The sequence below is a fragment of the Apium graveolens genome, chromosome 9, assembly GCF_009905375.1.
Source record: "Apium graveolens cultivar Ventura chromosome 9, ASM990537v1, whole genome shotgun sequence".
NCBI classification, from domain to species: domain Eukaryota; kingdom Viridiplantae; phylum Streptophyta; class Magnoliopsida; order Apiales; family Apiaceae; genus Apium; species Apium graveolens.
Window position 1 is genome coordinate 92987971 of NC_133655.1, and position 23471 is coordinate 93011441.

The 23471-nt window shown below is 34.3% G+C and overlaps 2 protein-coding genes across 2 annotated transcripts; one reads left to right on the forward strand and one right to left on the reverse strand.

Moving 5' to 3' along the window:
- The first annotated feature begins 7450 nt into the window (after positions 1 to 7450).
- On the forward strand, positions 7451 to 10827 carry LOC141684647 (ornithine transcarbamylase, chloroplastic). The gene is made up of 5 exons (XM_074489718.1): positions 7451 to 7774; positions 8466 to 8800; positions 9616 to 9747; positions 9847 to 10122; positions 10404 to 10827. The coding sequence occupies exons 1-5, from the start codon at positions 7561 to 7563 to the stop codon at positions 10584 to 10586; spliced, it is 1140 nt and encodes a 379-aa protein (XP_074345819.1). The 5' UTR covers positions 7451 to 7560; the 3' UTR covers positions 10587 to 10827.
- A 379-nt stretch (positions 10828 to 11206) lies between these two features.
- On the reverse strand, positions 11207 to 18100 carry LOC141686975 (uncharacterized). The gene is made up of 7 exons (XM_074492093.1): positions 17760 to 18100; positions 13547 to 16385; positions 13346 to 13435; positions 13175 to 13240; positions 12995 to 13084; positions 12277 to 12453; positions 11207 to 11483 (listed from the first exon to the last, which is right to left on the reverse strand). Exons 1-7 carry the CDS (start codon positions 17960 to 17962, stop codon positions 11448 to 11450), a joined length of 3501 nt encoding a protein of 1166 aa, XP_074348194.1. The 5' UTR covers positions 17963 to 18100; the 3' UTR covers positions 11207 to 11447.
- Between the last annotated feature and the right edge of the window lie 5371 nt (positions 18101 to 23471).

The following is a 23471-nucleotide window of genomic DNA, read 5'->3' on the forward strand; positions in this document are numbered from 1 at the left end:
GATTGGTGAAGATGTGGAGGAACTCAAGCTAGAGAAGCAAGTTAAAGATGTGGTCTTGGTCATAAAAGGGATGGAGTCTACAAAGGATATGGTTTGAAGATCAAAGATACATATTTACTGACTAGAATTGGTGAAGATGTGAAACTTCATGACCTATATATTTTCTTTATTCAGGTTATGAATTTGATGGTGATAAGCCTAAGGAAAACCTGTTATATTTTCTTGATTCTAGAAAAATGCTAAGAGTGTCACAAGAACAAATGCTAAACAAATTCTGACAAGAACTTGAATACCTCGTCTGCTTGCTTACTGTTAAAAATTTAACTACTGAAAGGTGGTCTAAGTTCTTAAAGAACTTAGTACATGAGAAGTAGAGAGGTATGTCTAAATCCAAGTTCATTCAAAGTACATATTGAAGTATAACTCAATTGTTGATATGCCTAAAGGAGGAGCACAACTGGTTGAATAGTTCGGTTCTAAGATGATTTCTTTTAGTTCTGATGCAAAGGATTATGGGTTGATTCAACTGGATGATATGTATTTAAGCAGAAGTAAAATTTCTAATCTAAAGGCTGCTATTTATCAAATTGATGAATCTTCTCAAGAGTTCAAGGATGTCAAGCAAAGGCTGAAAATGTCCTTGAACATAGCTGAGGAGAATTTACTCAGACAATTCTCCAAAGAAGCTACAGGATATATCAGAGTTCAAGATTAAATCTAAAGTCTGATAAACTGGTTGTATGTTTGTACACTTGTTAATAATTATGTATTTAGATAGTTTTTGACATCATCAATTAGGAACTTGTACATATTTTTATAATGCATAAGTGGGGGAGATTGTTAGATATAATTGATGATATCAGTATTTACTATCAAAGTTTGCATCAGAGTATACAACTGGAAGATATCAGAGTTTATTAGTTTATCAGTATTTGACAGATAAGATTTTATTATCAATGTTTTTCTATCAGCATCTATCAAAGCTGGATTTCAGGAAGAGATTGATTCTATTTAGAAGACATGATTTGCAGAAAATATGTCGGTGTAAGACTTTACTTAATTATAGTAATCAACAATTGGATTTGTATTAGGATTTCTTATTCATGTATATCATATCAATTAAATTGATTGTGTAACTATGCATTATATAAGCACAGATTAGTTTTACACTATATTTGTTGATTATCATTATATCATTCATGTAACTTAGTACCTCTCAAGAATAATTGTTCATTATTTGAGAGAGTTTTGTAACAGTTTTTATTATCAATATATAAAGAGTAAAATGCAAGATGTGTACCTGAAATTTCTAATTTGTGCAACTTGTGTACCTGTAGTTTAAAAATAGCAAAATGTGTACCTGAAGTTAACAAAAGGCGTGTATTTTTTGTACAACCATTAACTTCATTCAACACTGTTAGTGGATACTATTTTTTAAATGCAAGATGTGTACCTAAAGATTTGAAATGGTACAAATTATGTACCTAAAGTTTGAAGTAAAAAAATCGTAACTTTAAAATGCACTCTTTTAAAGTTATTTGTTAATCCGTAATGATATTGAAAAAGGAATCAATTTGAAGTTGAATTAGAAAATAAAAATAAATTTAACGAGTTTAGTTTTATTTTTTATTTTCACTCTATCTTGAATAATGTTTAATTCAACGATGGTTTAAAAGATATCGTGCAACTAAATTATCCAGGATCGGGAGAAAAACCATTTCGAATTCTATATTATGTTTCATCTATTGGTTTTAATATCTAATAAATTTTATTACATTGATCTTCGGGTACCATGACTATCAAAATTTGGATAAAATCCATATTTTGCCTATTATATATAAGATATAATGTAACGACTGGGATTTTCGCGATATATTTATATGAATAAAATACAGTTGTGTGTTATAATTATGGATTATGTGGATTAATGAGTATAAAATATTAAGTCATATAATTGTGTGGCTTATGTATAATTTATGTGAAATAGTAATAAGGAACGTGTAAAGTCTCGTTCCAGTTTGATGAGTCAGTTAAAAGGGTTAAGTTATGATTGTCGGGCCGTCAAGCAGAACGGGACCCATTATTCAAAGGATAGATCAAATGAGAAGGGTTAAGATAATATAATTTGAGGATTATAATAAGTTATGATAAAAGTGGAGTCCTCTGTGTGTTTCTGTGAATTGGATTTATAATTGAAACGTTATTTTGTTATTTGATTTGTCGAGTAAATGTTGTGCGCGTAATCAGTTATCAAAAAGGGGATTAATGTATTTGAATATACCAATGTGAGGAATTTTTGATTTTATTGAACGTATATATGTTATTTTTAAAGTTACGTGTGTGAATCTGTGATTCGCGTATTTTAAAATATTTTTCAAAGGATTTAATTGTTTAAAATAAGGATTTAACTGATCTTTATATAATTTTATAAAATTATTAAAATATGATCCTTAGAATAATCCTAGAGACTTTTAAAAAATGATAGTTGGATTTAATTTGATGTCTTAATATTTGAAAATGATTTTTCAGAGTTTATTTCTATTTTTGAGATTTATTTGTAAAATCTATAGAAATTAATTTATTTGCTCAAAAATTATTTTAGAAATACGGGAAAAGAGATAATTTCATGTTCTTTATTGTAAAAATAGATTTCGTGATATTTTCTGATTTTATAAAAGCTGTTTTAATTATATTAAATAGAGTTTAATGATTTTAGAATAGAGGAAGAGAAAAGAAAACAAAATTCAGAAATTAGATGGCAAGTTACCAATTTGCCCCTGCCATCTAATATATATAAACTCCCTCTCGTTCCCCCTTTCTTTTCTCTCACCCTGTTTCTCTCTTTTCTCTCTCTCGAACTCTCCTCTCTCTCTACTCTCGGTACTCTCTCTCTCCCACACTCCTTTCGATTCTCTCTTCAAACTCAATCCTAATTTAAGATTCGAGTTCCTCTCATCTTGTATATATACATACATGTTTGCATGTATATGTGTGTGTGTGTTGGTGTTTGATTTCGGTGATGAACCTCTCGGTTCTTGTTCTTAATCCGGGTTCGTGGTCGATTCTTTGCAGAAAATTGTTGTTGAATGCTTGCAGGTTAGTTGCTGTGATTTTTCTTGAGTAATCAGTGAGGTTTTCGAGTTGGGGGCTGAATATTGGCAACCCCGAACCCTTACCGCCATCGGTGATGAACTCTGGTGAACCGGTGGTGAACGATGATACTAGTCTGAGTTCTACAATCCCTGAAAAAACTTATTTCGGTTATTGCGTGTTATTTTTTTTGAAAAACCCGAATGTTACTTTCGGTTTTAAAAAAAATTGGTTTGAAATATTTGATAAACTCGATTGATACGATGTTCTTCATGGTTTTGATTCGAATGGTGTGTGTAAGTTTGATTGCGTGATCGTTGGTGTTTGTAAGAGTGATTTTAGATTAATTGTTGCATGCATGTGTTTGTCTTTGGATTTTCCAAAATTTTAGAGTTTAATTTCCTAAGAATGATTCAAATTTGGTATTTGGTTCAAGGTTGAGTAATCGATTATTAGAATTGATGTTGCATGTTGATTTTGGTTAAAAAAAACCCGAATGAAACTCTCGGATTAAGGAAATTTGGTTCGAATTAAGTGATAAATCCGATTGATATGATTTTGTTCATTGGTTTTAAGTCGAAATAGGTTCGGTTTTGATTTAAGAGTATGCATGTTAATTTTAAATGGTTGCATATTATAATGTGAATTTAGTATCTTAAGTCGTGAGTTGGTGATTGTGTAAAGTAAAGTTGTATGCTAAGTGTTAAGTGTTAAAGCGTAACTATGTATATTTGATAGTTGTGATAGATTGACATGTCAAGGTTACGCGTAAATACGAATACGTCATGCCCGATTCTCGAAAAGTAAGTGAATAGGTTTGTATGATAAATAGGTTCGATATGATTTGGAATCGAGTTATATGAATCGATGATTATTTGCTAAAGTGTAAAGTATCGAGATAGTCGGTGATATAAAAAGTATAAAGTTATATCTGATTATGTGCTATGTGTTATACATGTGTATATAAGATAAATGGTTATTGCGATTGGGATAGAAGTTAGACGTTCTGAGAAACGTCGGGAACCGATTAAGTTTCTAATTAGGGTTTTGATTTGACTTGTAGATTTGGAAAGCGGAGGCATTCATGCTAGAAAAGGGAAAGAAGTCATAGGTGGCAGTAGCTCAGGTTCCGTAAAACAGGAAAACTTTTTAAGGCAAGTAACTCTGCCTTCTATTATGAATTGATTATAGAGAGGTTATTGTTAATGTCATGCACTGATAGAGTAAAACTTGTTATTGATCCTTGTGATAACCCTGTTATTGATCCTTGTGATAAACTTGTTATTGATCCTTGTGATAAACCCTAATAGTAACCCCTTGCTCCGATACTTATACCCTATTCTAATATTGTGCTAACTTATGACCTTCTGACCCTATGATAGTTATAATGAACCTTTGATATGTTATATCTTCATAACCTAGATTCCTTTGATAACCCCTTGAGCCTTGTTTATGCATCATTCTTTGGAACTATCTAGATCACGACCTTGATATACCCCGTTTAGCATTTAATCAATATCCTTACCTTACGTCCCATGTTTACTTTCGATTTGTTCACTTTCCTTAAAATCTTGAATTGAACTTAAGAATAACTTTCGACTTGATTGAGTCCAAATGATTTCACATGTCAGTAAATTTAAAATGAAATCTAGCCAAACTTCCTTGTACTCCAACATAAAGGGTTTTCAAATAAATTCCTAAAAGATTGGATAGAGACGTAAGAGACTAGTGCGACTGGTCCAGTCACGTAAGAGGCTCGCGGGACTAGTCCAATATAAGGCTGAAATAATGCCATATGTACCTTAATGACCGGATGGAGATCAGTACGGGCTGATCACCTGTATTATATTTAAAAGATGGATATTCCAATCAAGGGTTTTTTGTTATTAAGTAATGAAAGTAAAATTTTTATAAATGTTGCAACAAGCGTTAAGCTTTTCTTTTAAATTGAAATTAAATAGTTTGAATTGAATCTCCTTTAAAGTCTTGAGAACCCTGTCACGTTACTTTTATATCGATGCTCATAGCATAGAGCGATTTATCTCTCAAAGTGTGAAACTCTCTGAGAACCATATCGATTGATCTTGAGAATCATTGGTTATACTAGTTTGAATCCTAAAAGCTTTTGAAACCTTTCATTGGAACCCCTTTCTCAGAAATTGATAGAACGCCGCCACCTAGTTTTATTTTGAAATAGAATGCCTCAAATGATGTTATTTATGTTGATATTTAGAACTGTTTATATAGTTACTTGCTGAGCTTCTTTGCTCATTTATTTGCTTTGATCTAACCATGGCAGTTAAGCAAGAAGATGGCCAGACTTAGGCGCACCGCTCGCAAGAGCGTTCCTGGAGGTCCCTATCGTGTTGTGGGATTTCAGATGCTAGATCAGGTAGATGTTGTGTAAGCAAGCGACAATAAGATAGTGTGAAATGTATTAGCTAAATCAGATACTTTTGGGTTATCTGACGATTCCAAGTCGGAATCGGATAATGTGGTTTTAATTATATTTTGGGTTGTAATAATAATATTTTGGGTGGTAGTTGTAATCTTGTTTCATACTTTATCCTATTAGATCCTGTTAGTTTCTGGGTTTATTATATTTCTGTTGTTATTATATTAGTATTAGTGGTATTGTGGGTCCTCATTCCTAACCCCAAGTTTGAAGGCGTCACATATAATATAATAAATCCGACAATTTATTACACGACAAGAAATACGCGACACAGAACAACCTAAAAATTTAGTGTTCGTATTTACATTTTAGCTACTACAAGCACACGACTTACGACTTATGTAAATTTTTAACTAAATATTAATATTTGTAATGAATATATCTAGGGGCGAGCAAAAAACCAAATTAAAATTTAAACCGAGCCAAAACCGTCAAAAGTCGGTCAAAACCGAACCGACTGAATTATTATATAAATAAAAATATATTTATAATTTATATAAATTTTAGAACTAGAAAATATTTTAAAATTTTTAAAGAAGTAACCTGTAACTATCAGAAAATCAGGTTATGCTCATACATTTTTCTTAAAATTTCATCTACTTCGGAAACTTATAGAAATTGCATTAGTGTACTGATTTTATTGTACCCAGTAATTTATAGAATTTTTTTTAATAATTTTTTTACTTAACTTGTATTGATAGTTTGGTTGCAATCGCGGTTTTCGATTTTTAAAACCGAAGAGCTATGGTTCATCTTCCAGTTATATGCAAACATCGAGCCGAACAGTCCATACTCTCTCCTAACATATGTATATTTATTAAAAATATGTACATATTTATTTTTAAATAATACTTTATATTTTTAAAATAATACTTGATATTATAACTAGTATTTAAATTTTATATAAATATTATATATAAATATTTAATATTTATCTAAAAATATTATATGATATTTTTGTTTATATAATTTAGTTAATATAAATATTCAATTTTGCACGAAAATACGATACGAAAAATTTTGTACGAATTTCTTCGGGTACACATTTTGCTATTATTAAACTTCAGGTACAAATTTTGCTATTTTCGAATTACGGGTACACAATTTGCACAATTTATAAAGTTCCAGTACACATCTTGCATTTTACTCATATATAAATTATTCCTTATACTTTGAGTTTTTAATTCGATTTGATTGTTAAAACTGTATTTACCCCTCTACAGTTCAATTAAATGCCTAACATACTTTGCTCTCTTTTTTTATATTTATGTCATTTTTTAAGAAGTACTTGCTATTTATGATATTCATATAAAGAAACTCGTTCATCCCGAATATTCTTTTAAAAATATCAATTTTAAGACATATTAGCCTAATAATTGGTCAAAGAAAAAAAATGGCATAGCCAAACCATAAACGAAAAATGAGTCCAAGAAAACGGATAATCGGGATAGTACTACTTCCGTCCCTCCCATTTATTTATATTCAGGTTGAACGCGGATGTTAAGAAAAATAATAAAATATTGGAAAAAAGTTAAAAAAGTAAATAAATAGTGTGACAGGTTAATATTATAGGTATAAAGTTTGTATAATGAGGAGAGGTAGGGATGTAATTACTTTTTATATTATAATTTTTTTACTATTTTTAGAAATTTTTGAAATGTAAATAATTGGAAAAGACATTTTAAAGAAGATGTAAATAAATGGGATGGACTGATGGAGTACTATTTATGGGATTTTTTTTTATTTGTAGAATAAAAATATAAAATTACTCTTATAATAATTTTTAGTTTTGGTTTTTATTTTGCGAATTGCGAACTATGGGCAGTCAATTTTATCTTTCGAGTGTTTATAAAATTTTGCTGTAAACATAAAATTTGCCGATAATTATACAAAAGAAAAAAGGCAGAAAAGTTAGGGTTTTAGAAACGCAGGCAAACACAGTATAAAGGCATCGCCCTGCACAAGCGTACTCTTTTTTCTGAGCACATTGAATAAAAACACATTTATCAAAATCAATGGCTGCGATTCTATCAAACCCCTCTTCTTCTTTCTCAGCCGTCCGATCACCTGAAGCTTCATCTATGCCCATTTCTTCTCGCCGGAGTTTCGTTAACGCTCTTCGATTTCTTCCCATTTCAGCTCCTTCTCCGGCGCTGACTACTCGTCGAATTGATTGCCAAGTCTCTGCAACTTTTGCTCCTCCTACTTCATCTGCTGTTGATGTTAAAGGTCCAATTAAAATTATTATATCTGTTTGTTTGCATTGCTACTGTTTGTGATTGCTAATTTAATTGAATTTATTTTGATTGAAATATGCTGCTGCTGCTTTTGTAAAACTTGATTTATCTACCTTTTGTATTTTTGTTATTTTATGTGTATTAAGTGGAAATGAATAATTATGTTGGAATTGTTTGATTCTTTTTTGATTACGCGTCTAGAGTCAAAGCTATTCGTTTTGTGTTAGATTTGAATAAACGATTGTCATTTTGGATTTCGACTTCTAGGGGTAATATTTTAGTTTTAACTTGTTAAGAAGTTTCTTCAATTTGCAAAGAGTATTTTCTGTTATTGTATTCTACACAATGAAAAATTGATCATCGTTAAAAATGATTTATACTGGAAATATTATTTGATCATCGTTGAAGATGAATAATCATGTTGGAATTGTTAAATTCATTTCTGATCTGGCCTTTCCGAGTCAATGTGCGTCTTTAACGATTGTGATTGTGACTTTTAGGGTTGTAGTTTAGTTTTAGCTTGTTAAATATTTTCTGCAATGACATTAGTGTTTCTGTTATTTTATTTGAAACAATGTTAGAATTGGTATTTGTTTGTGCCAGACACTGATTTATCCAGGGAGAATGGTTATAGAAGTATAGAACATTAAACGTATGTTGACGTCCTGGTTCTTTTGTATCAGAAAAAGCTGGGCTAAAGGATTTTCTACACATATCTGACTTTGACAAAGAGACAATTCTGAAGATCTTAGACCGGGCTAGAGAGGTCAAGGCACTGATTAAATCAGGAGAGAAGACGTATCTCCCATTCAAAGGAAAAACAATGGCAATGATATTTGCTAAGCCCTCCATGAGGACGCGTGTTTCTTTTGAGACTGGTTTTTTCTTACTTGGTGGACATGCTTTATATTTGGGGCCAAATGATATACAGATGGGTAAGAGAGAAGAAACTCGCGATGTTGCTCGAGTTTTGTGCCGCTATAATGATGTAATCATGGCTCGACTATTTGCACATCAGGTACGCTGGTGAGTTTTTTTGGTGTGTTTTTTATATATACATATATATTTATCCATTTAAATTATATATTCTATACAATATACATGTATGCCACTCTCCATCAACTCTTCTCTTAAGGGCTCTTTGAGAAAAGTTGTTTTATTTCATTGTTAATATCTTCCTTTATATTATAGATAATAAATTTATTTATTGTGTGAAAATTTGTAATTTTGGCAGTCGGAACTGTAAAAGAGATTTTGACCGACTTATGGCGACCTGTATGTTTTACCATCTGAAATCTTTTTAGCAATATGCTACTCATTTCATTTTTGGTCCAATGGCAGTGCCTCCTGCCCTGCTACACCTGCTTGCACCAGAATCACCCAATGGGAGACTGTTGTGGGGACTGGGAGGGTGTTGTGAGGCCTTTTTTCTCTTCAATGAGAGCATGAGGTTGGGGCAATTTCACACCCTCTATTTGGTTGATAAAGTTACATGAACTCATATTGTCTTTCATCTCTGGTACTTACATATGGCAGAGTCCATGTTTTGGAGGAGAATAGTTGATGTTAACTTCTCCTTTCTATTCAAATTAATTAAAACTTAAGTTCCGCCCTTTCGAAGCCAAGCAGCAAGTACGAAATACGTCAATGGAAAATGGATGAAACTGATGCATAGCTAGGAGTTCTATAGTTTCATACCATTTTGCATTAGGTTCTATTTTACTACACCCAAATAGTGAAACACGTGTTTCAGTGTTCCTCCTACAAGCTTCGTACTGCTATTGTTGTGTTTCTGTACCCAAATATTATTGTTGAACAATGCGTCTTTTGCAGGACATCTTGGATCTTGCTAAATATGCAACTGTACCCGTAATCAATGGACTGACAGATTATAACCATCCTTGCCAAATTATGGCTGATGCACTCACAATAATTGAACACATTGGTCAACTGGAAGGGACCAAGGTTAGCAAATAGCATCAGAACACTGACAATTCTTTATTTTCTTGCTTTTCATGTAAAGTAAACGTGCCTACATCTTATTTTACTCACAATCAAGTACAGGTTGTCTATGTTGGTGATGGAAACAACATAGTGCATTCCTGGTTGTTGCTGGCAGCAGTCATTCCTTTCCATTTTGTGTGTGCTTGTCCTAAAGGTTTTGAGCCTGATGAGAAGACTGTTGAAAAGGCACGACAAGCTGGGGTTAGCAGGATTGAGATAACCAGTGATCCAAAGGAGGCTGTCAAAGGTGCTGATGTTGTGTATTCAGATGTATGGGCTAGCATGGGTCAGAAGGAAGAAGCTGCACATCGTCGCCAAGTGTTTCGAGGATTCCAGGTATGCTCTATAACTATTTACTGTTGCAGTTTAGTAGGTGAAATAAGAGAGAAAGAGACGATTTTTGCAAATTACATATGCACTGGTATATTATGTAGTCATATAGGGACTATGAAGTCTGATCTGATCAGTAGCCGACTGCAAATAAATATTTTTTGCAATTTAGTACTGGGCTAATATCAGCAGAAGATTGGTCTGTGGCAAAAAAGATTATTAAGTTGCTAGAGTTACTTGACATAAATAATATTATTTTACCCACTAGTTCATGTTATCATTTTTAGGTGGATGAAGAACTCATGAAGTTAGCAGGGCCAAATGCATACTTTATGCATTGTCTACCAGCAGAAAGAGGCGTGGAGGTTACTGATGGAGTTATTGAGGCTCCAAACTCTATTGTCTTCCCCCAGGCAGAGAATCGAATGCATGCACAGAATGCAATAATGCTTCATTCACTTGGCTTGTAATTTCCACCACCTACAAGGCGATTAGATTGCTTTACACCTAAAATTTCTTGTGATTTGAGTATTCAGTGCTAGGGTGTTGTTCAAAACAAGAGTTTTAAATTATTAGATACCAGAACTTGTGTATTTGAAAATGTGATTCCGGTGATAGCTTTGTTGTCTCAAAAGAATATTCAAATATATGTGCATGTGCTAGTTTTCTTTCAATATAAAGGAATTATAAATGGTAACACAGTTTTCCAAATCACGGCTGGGAATTAATTTTGATTTTCAGAATGTTAGAATATATATTCGTCAAGTTAAAATAGGCTAAAATTGAGATTTTGGAACACCGTTTGCATGATTTTAGCATATGCTGAATAGTCCTTTTCAGTTTTTGTTATTAGATATGCTTACCAAGCTACTTGAATTAGTTTTTGCTTGTCGTCTATATTATGTTTGAGCAAGACATGAAGTATTTATCAACAGCAAAACTTGAATTAGTTATTTTCTGTTTATTTTATTTTTTTCTGTTGAGCGACACAAAGTTTCAATCAACAGAACTCAAGAGCAAGTCCTAGGTTCTATATAGGTTGTTTAAAATTTGATGTATCACGGAACATTCAAACAGTTGTTTCCTCCTTTAGATGGTCAAATGGATGTTAATTACCTGGCTGATGCAGTAAATGTATTGAAGCATAAATATAAGAGAATGTCTTTCCTAGTGCACTTTCTTGGATGTCTGACCCGAAGTACCTGTGTAGCTTTCTTTGTATAGGATAACTTTACAATATATATGTAATGTGGCCCTTACACAGAGTTGGACCTCTACAATACTAAATGTTTTTACTACCTCCTCAACACTATCTTAACTAATGGTTGTGATCACCTCTCTTCTGAACTGAATTTGTTCCAAGCTACCTGTTTCAACAAAACAAGAAAGTTAGAAAGAACCGGATACAAGAAGCACGATGCGTTGACTAAGGAATACAAAAAAGTATCATATTCAGGTTATGTTCTATCACAAAGAAAGTCCATAATTCCGAATAGAGATACTAAATTTAATTCTAGTCCAGCAGCAGATTGTTTTAGGTTTTCAGCTTCATCGGTCCTTTCCAAAATCTGCTTTTTAATTCTTGTTACAATTTAATGTCCGCCCTTTCCAAGTCAAACAACACTTTGAACTTTTATATCTATTTTTTTATTCTAAGAACAATACCTCGCACCTGCAGGCTACTATCTCTGGTAATGTGTAGGGCCGTAGTGGGAAACCAGGTAGATCCGGAGTTTGATCTCGATCACATGAAATACAATGTGCTCAACTTATTCTGTATCTGATTTCAATTTGTCACTCAAACTTGCTCACCAGTGTATAAACATAACTAAAAAATTTCAAGGTTTTGGCTTTGCACAAATTATTGTTCCAGTCACTGCAATGAACCTCAGTTAACTTGTCTAGTAATGTTACTCTGACAGCTCTCTAAACAAGAAAATCATTATTTAATAGATTCTTGATTAACTAGTTTTGGCACAACATAAAAGTAAGGTCCCTTACTCGGTGCATTCAACTTTAGTAGATGATTTGATCAAGCATTTTAACAAGTCTTAGATGACAACATTTAAATTGCAACATTTTCCCACCCTTTTTTAAAATTTTGCTAAAAACAATGATATTATGTTTTCTAGTTTGTATGGAAGGAGATCAGATACAAACCTTGAGCAGATCAAAAACCTTCTCGCATATATACTTTTCCCGGATGCTTGCCCCTCGCTGCTGTAGCTTGTCTGGATGAACATGGAGGGTGGCTTTTCTGTAAGCTTTCTTTACAGCATTTGACATTATGATATCTGTCAGGGATATTGGTTGCCAACCACTTCCAGGACCAAGGATCTGCAAGCAGAAAAGTTCAGACATCAAATGCTTGCTGTAAATTAATCAGTCTCTCAATCTTAAAAATGTAATCCAATATTGGATTCATATTTCGTCCTGGAACTTCAAGATTAACATAGAGTAACTAGATAGACATTTTAGGAAGGGATGGAAAACAGTATAACAACAAAAATATCAGGAACGAATGTAGTCATAATGAGTTTCAATAGGATGAAATATTCTATATAGAAGGAATTTAACTCACGCGAAATGCAATCACTGCATGTCTTTTAAGGTTACAGTCAAGAGTTTATAATAATATGTAAGCTATAATTCAAGAGCTTTATATTAGCTCCTAAATTCTCCGCAAAAAGATGGATATTTCTAAATTAGGATCAAGGAAGTTTTGACACCGATTAGTCAAGGAACAACCAATCTGGAATGTCGGCCTGGTTGTGACCTCTGTTTCTAAAGATAAAAGAGTTCGCAGTTCAGAACAAAAACATCTTGGAAAAGCATAATATGTAGTATTCAGAAATAGTGTGTGAGGCCTTAGACATACATATTGCAGGGTCGAGAGCAATGCGCGCAAGTTCCCCTCTTTCCCAGTGGACCATCTTTTAATTTCGGCATCAAGGGATTCTGCTAGTCTCTGTAATTTGATTTAAAATTGTTATTAGCGCGATACACAATAACCTAAAGCAAGTGCAAAATTATTGGATTCCATTGAAATCATATGTACATTTTTCTCAGCTTCCTCTTTTTGTGCAAGAAGATCACGAGTATTCTTCTCTGCTAGGGCTTTTGCCTGAAAGAAAGAAAAAGGAAACATTACATGAATAGAAGAACAAGAGCATTTATGGAAAAGATCCATCATGTGGTATTTAACAAAAAAGAAAAATTAAATTCATACCGCACGTTCCATTATTCTCTCTTCCCTTTCGAACCTTGCTTTACTCCTCTGAGCTGATTCAATATAAGTTTCATCAGATTTCCGAAGATCCTGTAAAAAAGTTAATAGTCAGTCATCTCACATGTAACTAAATGCCTTGTGGACAGCAGAATATAGTAAGACTATAGAGTATGCAGCACTAGTCAGATAAGAGATTAAGACCTCCATAACAGTATTTTTGGTAGTCTTCTGAGACGATGCTTTTTCTAGAGCGCGTGCTCGAGCCTCTGTTGTGGCTCTCTCTACTGCAGCACGTTCTACTCTAATCTTGGCATCTACCAAAGCTTTATCAGCTGGGGGTTTAGCTGCTGTTGTAGCCTTCTCCAGCTTTCCTCGTGCCTCAGCCATCATTCTTTGTCGAACTTCTGCAGTTGCTCTCTCCACAGCAGCCCTTTCTGCCTTTTCTCTTGCTCCAGTAACCGCCCTGTCACGAGCTTCCTGAATTGCTCTTTCAACAGCTATCCTATCTCTTTCACGCTGTCTCTCCTTTTTGCTATCTTCACAATTTTTTCCTAGGAACTTGTTTTCTTTCGCACAATTTGACACTTCCTTTGCAGTTTCTGTCCCTTTCATAGCAAACTCTTCTTTACGATTATCCACATTAACTTCTACAACAATTTCTGTTTCCATCTCTCTATCTGCTTTTGCGTTACCTTCCTCTTCAATAGTTTTGCGGAAACTATCCCCATTCATCTGTGTGCTCTGTCTTTCTCTCATCTCTTCATCAGCTTGTATGACATTCTCAATTCCACTCGACAAGATAGGTCCAGGAGATGCTTCTAAATTCTTTAAAATCGCCACATGCCGTCCTTCCGCATTAGATACATCAGCTCCATAAAATTCATCCTCTCTATTAACATGAGGCTTCTCTATAGATTCAGTGACTGACATCTGAGCACCACCGTTAGGATTTATGTTTGATTCAAAGTCTTTGTTTCTTTTCTTAGCTTCTTTGTCTTTAAGGTCCGAGTCACTTATACCAAACCCTGGTATACAGCCTTCAAAAGAATTAACCTCAAAAAGATTTTTCATTTTTTTATACTCATTCTCTTCAGTATCTCCACGAACCACGCTAACAGTTTCAAAGAGAGTTTTATGTTCCATATATATCACCTTGGCTTCTTCGTCCTTGCCCTCTCTGCAGCCACAAAACTCTTTGGTAGCTTTGTGTACGCTTCTGCTTTCATTATTCACCTGTTGTTTTGCTTTTGAACTTTCATCAAACATGAAAGGCCGTAAAACTCCTTGAGTCTCAATAAAGTTATTGGTTGCGTCAGGACTCAAAGGGTCTCTTTCTTTATCAACAGCGCTTCCGAATTCAGCCTGCTGAAGTGCTTCCAACATTTTGGTCCCTGTTTGAATATTCCCAGTTCTCTCAAAATTATTACAACTTCCAAAACAATTTTCACTTCTTTCAAACTCAAAATTCCCATCTTTTTCTTCACTTTTATTACGGCCGTGAAACTCAGTTGATGTATTCTCCTCAATTGTCAGGTTATTAACTTCATCCAATCTCCTCTTACTCCAAATGACTTCCGTCATATAGGTGTGCTTTTTTCCATTAACATTACTTTCACTGCCTCGGGAATCTTTTGATTCATCTTCATTTTGTACCCATTCATATGCATCTTCAAATCTCTCATCCATACCTTCATCACAAATAATTCTTGGTCTGAGCTCAGTTTCTTCCTTAATATTTGCTGTTGTCTTCTCAGAGTGTTGTTGAAAATTTACTTTCTGTTCGTTGAGGTCTTGCTTTTGGGTTTTGCATGTCATCTTCTCATAATCACTATCCTTTATCACAAGGGACTCAGATTTCATTTCATCTTCAATCTTCTGTTTATACTCTATCTCTATCTTTTCACAATCTCCATCCTCTTGGGACACAAGAGGATTTTCTATTTCTACATCTTCAGCTACTTTATCTGCACTTTCGTCCAACTCATTGTCCATTACAACAGCATGTACCTTCTTTTTAATGAATCTCGGTTCATGATCTTTTTCATTTTGTCCCTCTTTTTCAACACTAACTTCTTGCTTTGTCAAGGTTTCCCTAGTTACGTTCCTTTCCCCAACATCATACTCATGCTTATGCATGACGACTTGCTGATCATACCCAATATTTAACATTGTCGAAAGTGCTGGTTCACGTTTTCCATTTGTATCACGATTTTGTGGATTTGTGACCTTCGGAAAGGTAGAAGTTCTAAAGTACAAATCATCTTGCACACGTCTTGATGCACTCTTCCATCTCCAAGAGAGAACATTCAATAAAGAATCAACATTTTCGCATTTGCCTTTGGCAATTAAATCATCAGTTCTGTTCTCCTCATCTGCAATCGGATTCTGTTTTCTAACTTCAACTCTCAAGCCCTCATTGTAAACTTGGTTTGAGTGACTTTGCAATCCACCTTTTTTTCTTTCCATCAACTTCTTTGCAATTTGTATTATATCTTGAGCCTTCTGTATTGCATCTTTAAGTGCAGCTGCAGAAATTGCAGCAGTTGAGTTTACATCAAGTTCCTCGCTAAAGAAAGGCAGGGAGCCATCACCTGTAGCATGTTCATGTGCAACACCTTTGGGAGCCTCAGAGTTGGAAACTGTTGATCTCTTCGTGTTAACTTCTCTTCTGCTAAGTCTCTGGGTATCAATATGTTGCATGACCTTCTTGGTATCTATATCTTCCGGTTTCCTTTCACTGAAATCCAGTTTGCGACGAATATCGCTTGTTACTGAGGTATCTGGCTTATCAGCTTTTGACTCTCGCGGACTGCTATCATCAACAAAAACAGTGAATCCAGGTTCAGGATGGAATTGAGCTACATGTATTGTCCCATTTGACCCATCTTGGCTTCCTGCGCTGGTCTTGTGATAGGACATATTAAAGTGCTTTTTATCATCATATGTCAGAGATGAAGCTTCGGCGGAAAACATTTGATTTTCTTTGGGATATGTTGGATGACCTGAACTCTTCGAAGGAGATGCAAGTGCTGATTGAGTCCTAAAGGGGAAAAGTAACAATTTAGAAAATGACAAGCAGTCAATTTCATATCATGACATTAGATATGTAAAGATCAGAGTAAAAAGGGAAGTCACCAAAAAAAATCTGTCAAGTGTAATCTTACTTAACAAATTTTAACAAAAAGAGAGATCGACAGCAAATGTATTAACTTCCAAGGACATTCACTTTTGGAAAAAAAAAATTGTGTGTGAAGTCTGTGGGCATTTCACCAGCTTCCACTATACCTTAGAGTTCAGATGAAAAAAAGATCAATCAAGATTGACTGGACAATAACGCCAATTTTTCTCAAAGTCTAAGAAGGTTGCTACCAAATTTGAGATGGAAACTGAGGCTATAAACTTTGAAAAACCTTTGCTGCAGGAAATCATTTAGGCTTATTAAAAATGACAAAAGTCACTGATAAGAAGCCTGGGTAATATGGAAACAGAATTTGTGAAGAATTCAGATATTAGAATGACATAAAAGATTTTAAAATACACATCTGAAGGTTAAACAATGAAGAATTCAGTTTTAAGAATTACACCATCTCAATTAAGACTACGTAAGACCAAAAATAAGCCATCTAACAACTACAAACTAGAGCTTTTCGCTCGAAACACGACAAATGTTGAGATTCACACGAAGACAAGAAACGTACTAAATGTTGTGATTCACACGAAGAATCTTCTGTACACAAATTACGCCCCTCTTTTTGGCACATTTCATGATTACAATAAAGAAGAAACGCACGAGAAAATCCCTAGTCAACATGCCTAAACAAGGGATGACGACTGCTTTACAAAATCATTAACTAATAAATTGTCAACATTCTAACTATCAACCAGTATTATATCCTGTAAAATTAGCTTATAGGCATCCAAATTCTAAAATAACGGTATAGCCAAAAAAAATCTTCAAACTTCATGCTTGAATTGGCAGTCTTGCAGTGCACCAATTATAGTTAAATAAAATTAGTATCATAAATTAGAGGACGGAAGTGTTTATTTATAGAATACCAAAACCGGATTTTTACCAGTGTAAAAGTATGCCTATAAATGAATAAACTTGGTGCATACAAGAAAAATACATATTCTTAGGCCCTTAACAAATGAAGAGCAGTAACTAAAATGCACTGCACCAGAATAAAGATTATCGAAACACACTAAAGATGTAAAATTTCTGTAAATTTCAGCTTGCATAACCAATAATCAGAAAATGCAAAAAAGACATATGATCATATACTACCAAACTCCACATAAATATTTTCATAATTAAAGATTAACAAAAAAAAAATTACAAGAAAACAAAAACATATATAGGCAAAAACATTTGTCGCTAAAATGTGTTCTCCATGAAAGAAGGCAGTAGTGGTACCTGAGATTGGCAGAAAGCAAGTCCTGGTAAGAAACACCTATAAATTGTTCATCATTAGTTGAAAAAACATCATTGTAATTAATCTCCGAGCTTTTAAAATTAATGGAATCATTTGTGTCGGAAAGATCGAGGATCGGAATAGAAGACACGTTTGAGCTACTAAAAATCTGGGAATAGTCTTCTTTGATTATACGAGCCGGCATTTTTATGAGCGCCGGCGGAGAAAATGTTGTCGGAGAATGAAGGAAGGAGGTTGTGTTTCAGACAGGGGTGAGTTTGAAGTGTTTGTGTTTTGGGGGAAAATCGAGGGAAGACAGTAGAAGGGGAACGGGTGACCGGCTGAGGTGGTAACCGGTAAGTGTGTAGTTACACAGGGAAGTTTCAATTGTGAGATAACGTTAATAAAATTACAAATTATAGATAACCACTCTTTAATTCCACTCTTCAATTCGTAATCAATGGTTTTTTGTTTGGATTCTTTATTTTTAGTCCGAGATGTGGAGTCGGTTATGCATTGCGATAGAAATTTTGTTTGAATACTACCAACTATCGACTAATTACAAGCATGTTCGTCGTTTAGATAAGGTTATACTACCACATGTTAGTATATTGAGAAAGTGTGATTATAAGTTTGTAGAAATTTTATTACGGAAATTTTTGTGCATGCAGTTGTCATCATTATTAAAAAGTTATTCATCAATATTTTATGTACATCTTATCAAACATCAACTCTTAGCACGTAGCATATGCCTACACTAAATAAATTCACGTAGCTTATAACCCGTGTGATGCACGGACTAACTAGATTTCTTCTTAGTAGTTTTCTTTTCTTGTTCGCATAACAATTTTATTATTAAATATTTACTTTTAAATATTATTTCATGTTAAATATAGTATAATATTTCGATAATAGGTTTTTATTCTTTTAAAAAAATTTAGTTGAAATAAGTACATGGAGAATTAGTAGTTTTGTGATTCTATAATTTAAGTACTACTAGCATAAATTCCGTGCGATGCACGAGTTTCTATTAATATTTTAAATTTTTATTTATCAAATTATATAATATTTTTAAAATATTTATATAAATATATAATGATTATAAATTTATAATAAAAATAATAGAATAACATGTGGTCGTAATTTAATAGAATAAATAGACTATTTCTAGTAGTTTAACAATTTAGTAGTTTAGCATATATGTAACACTATTATTTATATCTTTTAATAATATGATAAGTTGTATTAGTAATTTAGTAGGATAAGTATAATATATTTAGTAGTAGTTTAATAATTTAGTAGTTTATTAGATATATAACACTATTTATCTATTTTGTAATAATCAAAATTAGGGAATTATCGTTGAACCAAACCGTTGAACCAAATTATCTCTATTCCGGCTATTATAATATAGTATAGATTTGTATAAGTTATTTTCATATAACATATTTTTACTATTAATATACTTATTTTAAAGTTATAAATAAATTCATATATCGGGTCATGGGTCTTAAAAATGTACATCTTGAAAATTGGTATTAGATATGTGTTTTAAATTCGATTTGTTAAATTTATTTTAATTTAAAATATTTTTTTAATAATTAATTATTCAAGTAATTAACAATAAATAAACACATTACTGTTAGGCACAAAGCATGCGTTAATAATTCACGCAAGTATACGCGTTCGCAAGTAATATAGAATAATTTCAAGTTCTTTCCCACAGAAACTCAGACTAATTTTATTTAATTAACATTTATTCACCAATGTATGATTACTTCTCAATGTCAAGACAATAACACTTAAGGTTGATTAACTAATTATTAACTACGATTAACTACGAGAATAAAATACTTAAATAACACTTGAATTAACAATATTAAACACACATGAGATCATAACTTCATTACTACTTCCTTCAATATTCATTGTTATTACCCTTAGCATGTAACAGTAACGATATTAATCGAACAACACGAAACTGATAAAAGCCAACTTTCGTTGCACAAATACCATTCTACCAAGCATCCACAATTAAGATAGAAGTTGAATAGGCATCAATTATATTGAGACCCTATATGTCTACAGAATTTGACAACATAACGATTTAAGCGCAAGTTATTCATTATGATTACACAGGGCAAGTAAAACGGTTAGAGTTACCCACTAATCATGCATACAATACATGAACCTATGCTGGCATGGCAAGTTCTAAATCTCAAGATTCACTTTCGCTTCACAAGAGATTAACAGGCTATCTTATATGTTCGCGACGCAAATAAAACGAATAAGCACAACCTATACTAGATATCATACAATCATCACATACCAAGGTATTAAACAATTAACTAAAGAAATTCATAATAAATCCGCTACGACCCCATGATCACGATTAGCCCATGATAGAACTCATCGTCACCATGGGTTCATATAAAAACATGATAATAACACGACAATATAAACTAATAAAATACTTATTAAAACCAGAGTACGTCACAAGAGTATTAAGGTTCAAAGTAAAGAAAACTAGCATCCACTGTTACAACGAATAAAAGAATCACAAGATAACGTATGCTTCCTCTTCTTCGTTGCGGTGTGCTAAAACAGTCTTCTTAATCTTCTCTCCTTGCTCCTTACTTGATTGATACTTGATCCTTGTTACTTGTTATTGTGAAACGTCTCTCAATTAGGTTTATATAAGATTCCACAAGAAACAGCGCCGTCAGAAGCCCAGTTGAGTACGAATTAAAAATCCAGAATTAATTTTTCGACCCCAGGCGGCCGCCCCAAATTCCAAGCGGGCGCCTGCACCTCCAGGCGGTCGCCTCAGATCCCAGGCGGGCGCCTGGACAGCTTCTGGAAAAATAACTTTTTGCTCCTGATTTTGCTGATTTCTTCACACAACTCCCCGCAACTGATTCCAAGTACTTCCCTAGGCTTATTTTGATGAAATCCCCCTAAATTCGCAAGTTATACCCTGAAATGCAAAGACACTAGAAAAACGCATCAAATACACAAAATACTTGATTTCAAGACATCAATTCAAGCCATTATAAGACGATCTAAGTGGTATAAAATACCACTTATCACACCCCCAAACTTAAATCGATGTTTGTCCTCAAGCGTCACAGACTCAAAAACAAAATAAAAACATGCATGAATGCAAACTATATGAAATGCAACGATCACCATCGCAATGACTAAACCAACCAACACATAACATCTCAACAAATGCAATTAGGTGACTAAAGATCAATCAAATCACGCAAGCTAACATACAACTAGAAACGTGGTGTGTGTGAATGCTTAACAGATATGCTTCGAAACTAGATCAATTATCATAACTCAATTATCCTCAAGGCAATCACAAGATTATACGAAGAATAAATTCTAGACACAAAATGACTTATAACACTTCAGGATCACTGGAGCTTATTACGGAATCATGCTTTTATTTAACACAATAAACAAATGCTTATTTGATCGTGCAATGAGTGAGGTCCACAAAAGACTTATGCAATGACATCCATTTAGCGAGCGTTAGGTTAGCGGATCCCAGACTATAAAAGCCTTAGGTCACTAGGCACAAATTCCCCTAAGAACTTAATAACTCGAATACCAAAGAGCTCACTCGTGATCAATTATGCATTAAACCATATTTTTTTCTATTTTTTCTTTCTTTTTTTTTCAATTTCTGAGCAAGTGCATTTCGCTCCATCTTGCTCAACCCTAGACTACTCGCATACAATACGAGCCGGTTACTAGCCATTTGACGCCTAGCCACGACTAGCAATGAATTCCAATTTTTACTCCAGTTTTATCTTTTCATACCTTTTATCATTAAGAGTTTATCATACATTCTAAGCATAATCAATAAATTAACCTCAAAAATTATCAAACCATGACAACAATCTAGCCTTAAGCATACTCTAAGACTTAGTGAAATTACAAGTGTTTCTAGCATGCATGTCAACCTAACAAGATTCAACATCACTCTACCGCTATCACTACACTTGCATCAATATCACATATCAATTGGTAAAGCAACACAAAAGGGATCATGGTATATGCGTGAGCTATATGACATGATAAATAAATCTATGAAATAAAAAAAAAAACTATATGGCAAAAATATGCAACTATATGAACTAAACTATCATGAATATGCAACTATATGACACACACACAAATATGTTCCTTAACTACCACCCCCAAACTCAAAATCTTTACTGTCCCCAGTGAAGGTAATAAAAAGGAACACAGGGTATACCTACTCAGAGAAATCATCATCCTCACCCTCAGAGGGTGGAGTGTCAGGAGGCGGATAAGCAGAGTCCTCACCAAAAATGGGCCACTGGATGTCAGCTCCAAGGCCTCTGAAAGCAGTCCCAAGTGCTAGGGTGAGCTCCTGAGCAAACCTACTCTACGACTCGTACATCGCATCCATCCTCCTGGATAGCCTCCTGTACTGAACATCAGCTATACCTGAACCATCACCTCCCTGGGCTCTAGAAGAACCTGCCTCGCCATGAGCCTGACTGGGCCTAGCCATCGTAGCACCAGCTGTTGGACGTCCACCTGGAAGACAATATCCCAAACCATGATCATCGGGCTCTCCACCTGTCCACTCATGCATCATATTCAGCGTCGATGAATCAATAGGAGCGGTAGGCATCTGCAGCTGCTCATAAGAAGGCCAGTGGACTCCAACTGTCTTGCACAGCTTCATGACAACAGAGGCATAAGGGATGTTGTTATGCGTCCTCCCCCTCATAAAATTTAAAATCCCTTGGTAGATGAACTCACCAAGGTCCCCATAATACTCCTCATTCAAAATCCCCCACAACAACCTGGCTCTCTCAACTGTAACCTCATGTGCATGTGAAGAAGGCAAAATATTAGCACAAATAAAGGCATTACATGCACGGGCATACCTGTTCATCGCAACAGCCGGAAAAGAACGATACTCATTAGATCCCGTCTTAAACTTCCACACCGTACCCGGCTGACATAGAGTAAAAATAATCAAATCCGAGTCAAAATCCTCGGGGGTCTTCTCATTCCAATTCTCCTCCTGGGGCTTCCTTTGTCGCTGCCCAATAACACGGCGAATCGCCTCGGGCTGATAATCAACAGTAAGCCCATGAACAACAGAGTACCCATTCTTGTCGTCATTGGCGTTCGTATAGAACTCGCGAACCACACTCATCGGGACCGCCTCCGGCGACTCACAAAAAGTAATCCACCCTTTCTCTGTAATCATCGGCAATAACTCACCATCCCTCCCCGATGGTAAAAATCCCCTCTCCTTCAGAATTGGCTTAGTCAGAAGCCTAGCATACTCCTCCTCAGCAGCCCTATCCACCAATCAGGGCCTCACAGAAGTACCCCTGCAGTCGGAATGGTGCTGCTACTATCGACAGTTCGAGATCTTTTTGAGGCCATTGAAACTGAGAATAAGTGTTTGAGAGTTGTGTTTTGTGTGTAGGAGAGATTTTGTAAGTTGAAAGTATATGGGAATGTATATGGAGAGGTTGTGTGTATATATAGGGTAGGATTTAGGTTTAGAAATTGATTAGGAGTAGGGTTTGTGGCTTGTTTGTAGGAGAAAATTTGTGGGTTAATGGGGTTATGGCTGTGAAATTGTTTTTGTGTTATATTTTCTGTTTTTTTTATAAGGCTGAATTTTTTTTTCAAACAGTCGGGCTCCAGGC

What these genes read in the sequence shown, in the direction of transcription:
- LOC141686975 (XM_074492093.1), bottom strand. Translation starts at nt 17,962, where the DNA reads ATGCCGGCTCGTATAATCAAAGAAGACTATTCCCAGATTTTTAGTAGC. An exon ending in TGCTCTCGACCCTGCAATAT is followed by an intron (nt 12,454 to 12,994) that starts GTATGTCTAAGG and finishes TTCTGCTTGCAG; the next exon opens with ATCCTTGGTCCTGGAAGTGG. An exon ending in AGGTTTTTGATCTGCTCAAG is followed by an intron (nt 11,484 to 12,276) that starts GTTTGTATCTGA and finishes TTGTTGAAACAG; the next exon opens with GTAGCTTGGAACAAATTCAG.
- LOC141684647 (XM_074489718.1), top strand. Translation starts at nt 7,561, where the DNA reads ATGGCTGCGATTCTATCAAACCCCTCTTCTTCTTTCTCAGCCGTCCGA. An exon ending in CTCGACTATTTGCACATCAG is followed by an intron (nt 8,801 to 9,615) that starts GTACGCTGGTGA and finishes CGTCTTTTGCAG; the next exon opens with GACATCTTGGATCTTGCTAA. An exon ending in GTCAACTGGAAGGGACCAAG is followed by an intron (nt 9,748 to 9,846) that starts GTTAGCAAATAG and finishes AATCAAGTACAG; the next exon opens with GTTGTCTATGTTGGTGATGG.